General features: G+C 27.7%; 2 protein-coding genes across 4 annotated transcripts in view; one reads left to right on the plus strand and one right to left on the minus strand.

The window, feature by feature from the left end:
* LOC105193964 (transcription factor SUM-1) overlaps positions 1-8,586 on the plus strand; it is a 117,975-nt gene that overhangs the window by 59,573 nt on the left and 49,816 nt on the right. The gene's annotated exons all lie outside the window — the stretch shown is intronic.
* Positions 285-2,349, minus strand: LOC105193963 (glucose dehydrogenase [FAD, quinone]). Its single transcript, XM_026138846.2, has 2 exons — positions 541-2,349; positions 285-437 (listed from the first exon to the last, which is right to left on the minus strand). Exons 1-2 carry the CDS (start codon positions 2,326-2,328, stop codon positions 285-287), a joined length of 1,941 nt encoding a protein of 646 aa, XP_025994631.1. The 5' UTR covers positions 2,329-2,349.

Raw genomic sequence — 8,586 nt, forward strand, 5'->3', positions numbered from 1 at the left:
CAATTGCAAGTTTAATTAGATTTTAAAATTTCCTTTCTTACGTATTGTAATTTAAGTTGTTTTCATGTGACTGTATGTGGTTTTTCTTTAACATCCTTTATCATTTATTCCGAAAGCTATTTAAGACAATAAACACATATTTGTATTATTATATTACATGTATTTTAAGATTTTATTAATCTCTAAATTTTTTAATTTGAATCAATAACAGCAGAATTAATATTTTTTTGTTTGAATATTTATTTTTTACACACATACGCGCATAATTATTTTATGAAAGTATATTATGTTCGTGATTTTACCAAGTGATTCCATTCTTCTTTAATCACATCTGCTGCTTTTTCGGCAATCATATATACAGGTATATTTGTGTGGCCCGATATAATTTCGGGCATAATAGATGCATCTACCACTCGTAAACCTTGAACACTGATTACCTGCAAAACATTGCATATAAATTTATAAAAACACGTTGCGCTACTCACGATATATTTCGTAAATATTTTTACTTTAATTCATTCTTCTTTTTTAAGTAAATACCTTTAATCTGGGGTCGACAACAGCAGTTGGGTCTCCACTAGGTCCCATTTTACAAGTGCCGCAAGGATGATAAAGCGTAGTAGTTATTATCCTTATTACACATTCCCAATAAGTATCAGAATCGTATTTGTACTTATTACATTCTGTATAAGTAATATTTATCAATTGAGAATCAAACGTCTGCATTGTTTTCGTTTGACCAAGGCGTATCGCAGTTCTAATACCTGCGATTATGGTTTTTACGTCGTCTGGGTCGTCGAAATAATTTGGCACAATTTCTGGTTTAACATTAACATCATTAGCTAATAACGTTATTCTACCACGGCTTTTTGGTTTTAACAATATTACCAGAACGCTCCAACCGTAACTGTTTTGGTACTTGGACCATTGTTGAAATATTGCGTCTTTAAGATTAAGTAAAATTTTTGGAAGAAGAAAATCTTTTATTGTAACGGCGTTAAACAATAGTTCGATATCCGGTAAACCTTTATCCCTTTCTGATTGTTTTGTATTGATGAAACCAATGGCCTCGCATCCGCCTGACATCGTTAATGGTCCCGTTTGCTTGTTTAAATATTCCGATACAAATGGATTTTTAAGGGGATTGAAAGCATCGTATAGCATTAAATTTAACGGTGCGTTTATTGTCCACGTTAATCCAAAAAAGGCCGCATGATCCATAAGGTTCTCGCCGACTGGCGCGTCTTTTACTACGTCTATGCCTAGTTTAGTAAGATGTTTCGCTGGTCCAATACCTGACAGCATCAACAATTGCGGTGATCCGATAGCACCTGCGCATAGAATCACTTCTTTTTTCGCAAATACAGTTATAGTTTTACCATGCTTGATGAACTGTGCGCCTCTTGCTCGATTTGTGATACGGTCAATCAGTATTTTTGTCACCATGCTCTGAAGAGTCATATAAAGATTATTGCGATCGTGTACTGGATGCAAGTATGCCGTATTGCTACTCATGCGGATGCCGTTCATAATCGTTGTCTGTAAATATGAGAAACCTGTTTCGTTTTTTCCGTTGTAATCTGTTAGCGGATATCCCATCTCCGTGCCTGCTTTTAGAAAAGCTTCTGCCAATGGTGTACGAAATCTCGGGTAAGTGATATGTACTGGTCCTTTGGTACCATGATAGGTATTATTTGCCTTCAGCTCTTGAATATCAAATGTTTCCAGTTTTTTAAAATATTTAAGAACGTCCTTGTATGCCCAACCTTCGTTGCCCAATTCGGCCCATCGATCGTAATCTTCGGCACCGCCTCTAGTAGCTATCATGAAGTTTAACACACTGCTGCCACCAACCACTTTTCCTCTTGGATAAGGGCAACTATTATTTTTCATGCCGCGACAATACTTGTTGGATGATTTGGTTCGGTAATTCCAATTAATGATATTACTCGCCTGTAGGCCAGTAGCGAGTACTGGAATATCCATAAAAAGGTTCTCGTGGATACCAGCTTCGATCAGTAGTACCTTGAATTGGGAAATCTCGCTCAATCTTGCAGCTAAAGTTGCGCCGGCAGTACCAGCACCGATTATTATAAAGTCATATGTATTTCCGGATTGTGGTGTCGTGTTCGGTACTTCCTGTTCAATATAATGTTGATTCTGTTTGAGAAAGTTCACTGCTCCAACACCTAATTTTAGTAAGTTTGTTAACGTCCATTCTGTATTACTGTTGCTATAATGCCTGCTTTGATACTGATACCCATGTAACGGATTGATAATGGCATCGATACTGAGAACGTGAAGGAGACTTAGGATCTTGGTCTGCATGTTTGAATAATTAGTTCTTGAATGTCTACGATAGAATAAAATATAATAGTAGGAAATATGTATTGATGTTTAACATACCGGATAGCTCAAGTAAAGTTTAATATCTTTTTTCCTGCGCCTTTTGTCTATAACTTTTTTTTGAAAGGCATAAGAAGACAATATTAATCTGTAACACTTTATTTGAGCTACACTGTATATGAATATTTTTAAATCCTTACCTTATATAGCAATCAGGACACGCGCGACTATTGAAGAAGTTTGATAAAATTTATCTGGAGAGTTTAAATTTCCTTACTCCTATTTTTATAAGCTAATATATCCCCTCCGTAGTATCTCTCTGAAATCCCATAATATGCCATTATACTTAATGTACGAAAAAATTAAAAAACAAGAAAAATAATGTTGTTGATTAATCTGATATATAGCAAAACTTTTTCTTGAACTTTTTTACTGATAGCTTAATATTTTATTCTTGTAACGTCTAATTATAGAATAGGAATCATTTATTGTTTACAACTTACCTTTTGTGTCACGTTAAAGATTATACTGCTTATTGTATGTTTCTTAATAATATAAATCACGTCTATTATGAGATGAAAAGAAAAGTTACTAATGCAATATTTTATTTGTCATTAAAAATAAATGAAATTATTGAAAACATTTTTTTAAAATGGTGACGTTTTGGTTTGGTTCTTAGTATATATATATATATATGTATATATATATATATATATATATATATATATATATGTATGTATGTATATCAAATAACAAAATTTTAAAAAATTATTTAGTTATCATGGGTCGAAGAACGGTTGAGTTACTAAACTGTTACTAACTGGTTTGCCAAATTCGAAATTGCATCTTTAAACGTAATGTCAAAGAAGATGAAATTCCCGTATAACTGTATGTTATATTCTGCTTAAGATAATCATCGCAATTATTAAATGAGGTTGCCTCAAAGTGACTCAGCCGGAGAGATAATGGTGAAAATTAGTGAAGCCTTAGATATCCAATATTATCCAAAAATATTCTGATGTCACATGAACGAATTAAGTTAAAACTACGCTCCGCGGAGAGACACGCTTGCTGTTTCGAACTAAACTGATATGACTGAAACTTTATATATAGAAGTAATCTGATTAAATAAATTTAAAAAAAGTATGGAAATGTTGGACGACCAAAACGTTCGATATAAAAAGGGAATTAATATATTGAAGTAGAGTACAAAAAAATCATTAAAATTTGCTTTGGATAAAAACCTAAAAAACAAGTTTCTTGTATTTCTTGATGATATGAAAAAGAGAAATAATGGGTATTTACGATAACTAATCTGATCTCGGATTGGATTGAACAATGGTACTCAACGTAGGTATAGAAAATTTCCCTAAGCTAATCGGATTGACGATCACTGTTTCAAATGTAATCCGATTGATGACGAAAGCGTGGAGACGTAGAAGCATGCTTGAAAAGTAAGTCTGTTTATTTTCTTTTAAATAATAACACAAAAAATCAAAGATAAAGTTAAAAAGAATGATTTGAATTTAGATTTATTGTAATATTTTTTGTCTAAACACTGAATTTTGTTTAAATTTCTGTTTGTAAAAATTAATTAATTTATTCTAAAATTTGTGGTTATATCGGAAACAAATCAAAATTAATAAAACAATCATTAATTGTTAGGTACAAATTAAAGCATATAATATTTCAAGCATATCATATAGAATTCCTGTTCGTTATAAACTTAATAAACATAACTTTGAAATCATTCAACTACATTCCACATTAATCAATATTAATTTATATGTTAAAAATCAATAATGTTTCTGAAAATGTTTTTTTTATTCTTTTCCAGATTGTAGATAAACTTCAACTCCAAGAATAAATAAAAATTACTGAAAAATGGAATTACATGAAGAGGACATTATTGAACAACATCAATTTGTGCTAACTTAAAATTTGTAAAATCTGCTATTTTTTGTTAGTTGTTTATTAGAGAGTAATAATATAAGAACAGGATATGCATAAATAAAATTCAAATTATTGTATGCATACATGACTTTTATTGTAATAAAATGTACATATCTGTCATTTAAAGCAAAAATAAAAATTTTTTTGTGATAAAATCACACAAACAATACAAGCACGAAGATCTAGCTATGACCGTTGAAGGCATTCTTGTTCAATTTGTATTGATACAGTAACGGGCAAAATATCTCTCTATTACTTTAAAAATTTTTTGTAAATTTTAACATAATCTTTGGATTTTAACATGACATGAATCGTAATATGCAACAAATTATATTACTTTATAATAATAAAGTTTTGATCAGCAAAAACTAGAAAAAAAAGTAATTACTTATATAACAACTTAGGCAGCACAGAGAATTCAAAAAGAATTTAAAAAGAAACTAAAGTTTATGTCATCAATTCTGAGTTCATTTTAAGATTCAAAAAAAATTTATTTTTTGAAAAGTCAGAGAAAGAATTCTTTTTACTTCCCAAAATAAATTCAGAATTGGTGACATAAATCTGATTTTTTTTAAATTTTGTGTGTTATAATAAAATCAATTTATTAACAGCAAAAACTAAAAAATATTTATTTATATAACTCAGATTTGATGCAGAGAAATACAAAAAAATTTTCCAAAAATTCATATTTATATCATCAATTCTGAATTTATTATAAGTTTAGCATATTACGATTCATGTCATGTTAAAATCTAAAGATTATGTTAAAATTTGCATAAAATTTTTATTTTTGTTATGGATGATTAATATGTACCTTTGATTACAATAAAAGTCATATACGCATACAATTATTTGAATTTTATTTGTGTATATTCAGTTTTTATATTATTACTTTCTAATAAACAACTAACAAAGAAAAGCAGATTTTACAAATTTTAAGTTAGCATAAATTGATATTGTTTAATAATGCCCTTTTCATATAAATCCATTTTCCAGTAATTTTTATTTATTCATGAAATTGAAGTTTATTTACGATCTGCAAAAGAATAAAAAGAACTTTTTCAGAAACATTATTGATTTTTAACATATAAATTAATATTGATTAATGTGTAGTTGAATTAATATTGATTAATGTAGTTGAATGATTTCAAAGTTATTTTTACTAAGTTTACCCTTACGAAAAAGACGCACGGGCTAGAAATTGTAATCTCTGTCATAATGTGATTATTGTAATGTTTTTCTATGATCCATTCGTAGTACAAAAAAACCACACAAGTTTATTGTAATATTAACACGTTACTGTAATATTTTTCTGGTTATTGTAGTATTTTTCTGTAGTCATTGTAATATAAGATTACAATTCCCAGCCCGTGCGTCTTTCGTAAGAGTAAATAGGAATTCCATATGATATGCTTGAAATATTATATGATACGCTTTAATTTATATCTAACAATTACTAATTGTTTAATTAATTTTGATTTGTTTCCGATATAACCACAAACTTTAGAATAAATTAATTAATTTTTACAAACAAAAATTTAAATGAAATCCGGTGTTTAGACAAAAAATATTGCACTAAATTTAAATCATTTCTTTTAAATTTATCTTGAATCTTTCGTGTTATTATTTTAAAAAATAAAGAGATTTACTTTTCAAGCGTGATTCTGCATCTCCACGCTTTCGTCATTAATCGGATTATATTTGAGCAGTTGTCAATCCGATTAGTCTAGAAAAATTTTCTATACCTAGGTTGAGTACCATTGTTCAATTCAATCCGAGATCCGATTAGTTATCGTAAACACCCAATGTCGGGATGTACAAGGAAAATTTCTAACAATAAAATATACAAAATATTCCATACGTGACGTTATGTTTTAATTTTTTATTTTCTTTATTATTATCTTTTTTTAAAGCCTAGATTTCAGTTTTATATGTTTTAGTGTTCTAAATCTATACATTATTTAAAACAAAAACATTTTAATGTTGAAAAAACGGAGACGGAAATAAAACATTTTAATATCTTAAAATAAGAAATCTTGGAAATCATACGCGAATATCAGTGCGCTAGTACATTTATTATAACTTGTTAATTTATATTTTAACTTATATTTCAACAAAAAACTAAATATGTCGGCTATCTTTCAAGCTGCATAAAAAACTCATTCAAACATGAAATTGAGGCATCTTATTCATTTTTCAACGGCACATCAGGATCGATACCACAGCACTCTTATTGAAAAAACGTACGAAGAAATATACAAATTTTAATTATTTTATGTCCTTGAGAAATTGATGTTTTAGAAATTAAATTAAAAATTTTGTATATAACATTATACGCATACACTATAAATTACATAACATTTTAAATGTGATGTGGTATTTAACAAACAACTGTCTGACTTTTACGAGTTTAAAAATTTAGTAATAATTATTAATTGATATATATTATTTTCATAATAAAATAAAATTACATATAATAATATGTGAAAACATTTATATAATACATATTATATGTTGTTCTCTTATAAATAATCATATTAATCGTATTATTCACCAAATATGTATGGTATAATTTAAATTGAAAATGTATAAACATTTATGAATCTATATGATTATGTAGGATTATATATGATCACAATATACAACATTTCACAATATTATAAATTTAAATATATATGTCCGAATATAACCCTACGTAATTATGCATGACCATATAAGCTTTTATGCGGCCAAAATTCATATATGAGCACTTTTTATGTAAGCGGCATTCTACGTGAAAGGGGTTCACCTAAAAGTAATGGGATTTTTTAAATGATAATGAAAACATGTTAATGGATATATTGTATAAGGTTAATGATAAAAAAAATAAGTGTTATATGTCTTGCATCAAAAATGAAGGCTATCGTTTAAATTAAAAAAAAATATTAAATATTAATATATTATTCCCTTTTAGATAAAAATATTAATTTTAGTGAGAAAAATTTAATTATATAAAAAAAATTAATTTTTTAGTTTTAAATAAAAAATGAACAATTTTATTCATTTTTAAAAAGCTAAAAAAATTTTCAAAAATACTTTAATACATGAAAAATATTGCATCATAAAGCAAATTTTGCGATCGCAATAGGATCCTCTCGAAAATAAATATTTTTATCAATACAAAATTATAATTTCAGCCAAAAGCTAGATAATATCAATTTTTATTGGTCAATTATTTTGTACTACGTAAATAATATATTTTTAACAAATAACTATAAAATAAAAAATAGTTGTGAAGTTTGCGTTTTATATTATTTAGACTTATTAATTTTTTTCTATATTTTTGGGGGAAAAAAGTTTTGTTCTTCATCAAAACTGAATTTTTTTAAAATTAATTGATTTTCGCTCGCAGGAATAATTGCATGGTATTTTAATGTACTCGGAATAGTTTTCGCTAATGCGGATCTTGGTTCCGAAAACTTACTTAATTTGTAGTGATTTGTTTTCAAACTAAATAAAATTGTTGTCTTTTTCATATTATCTTTAGCCTACAGATACAATGCCTCAGCATTGAGGATTACATTTATTAATTTTATTTCAATTTATAATGAATCTAATGATATATATAGTATATATAGTATATTTATATATACAGTAATGTATAAGTGAATTAAATAAGATTTAATTTTAGCAAGCGAAAACAAATAGACGAAGGTGAGACAAGACAGGATGGCGAGATAAGTCGGAGCATTCCCTGTATCATGTGATTCGAATGCAGGAATCATAATCGAATATACGCATTAGATATGGTTATATGGTCGTTGAACGTTACCCATAAGCCAGTGAAGTAGGCAGCTGCGTTATTAAGTTAGAACATAGTTTATATTTTTTTACAATTTTTTTAAGATTTATCTCATTTTTTTCACTTGTGCCATTAATATTAAATTATAGTATACTATTAATGTGTTTTTTCCATCTTACCCATGAGAATGCCCTGTCTTACCCATGGAACAGGACAGAAAGAAATTCCACTTTTTACTTTTTTAAATAAAGTTTATAATTCTTTAAAGATTTTGTTTAACAATAGTTTTGAAAGGTATTCAAAGAATATTTAAGAATATTAAAAAGTAAAAAAAGATTCGTTGATTATGATAATCTAGCTTTATTCATCATCAAACACTTTAACTACACTTGCTCCACTTTTCCTAGTGATTATAAGAAAGGAAGGAAACAAGTCAACCAATCAAAAACTGTTATGTAGGTTTAAGATATTTATTTATAATAATGCATTGGAACGTTTTGACTTTA

Source organism: Solenopsis invicta, chromosome 7 (genome assembly GCF_016802725.1).
Source record: "Solenopsis invicta isolate M01_SB chromosome 7, UNIL_Sinv_3.0, whole genome shotgun sequence".
NCBI lineage: Eukaryota > Metazoa > Arthropoda > Insecta > Hymenoptera > Formicidae > Solenopsis > Solenopsis invicta.

Bases quoted from the DNA above. Each gene is read 5' to 3' on its own strand.
- LOC105193963 (XM_026138846.2), bottom strand. From the start codon at position 2,328: ATGCAGACCAAGATCCTAAGTCTCCTTCACGTTCTCAGTATCGATGCC. The intron at 438-540 runs GTATTTACTTAA...AATGTTTTGCAG, and splicing joins TTGTCGACCCCAGATTAAAG to GTAATCAGTGTTCAAGGTTT.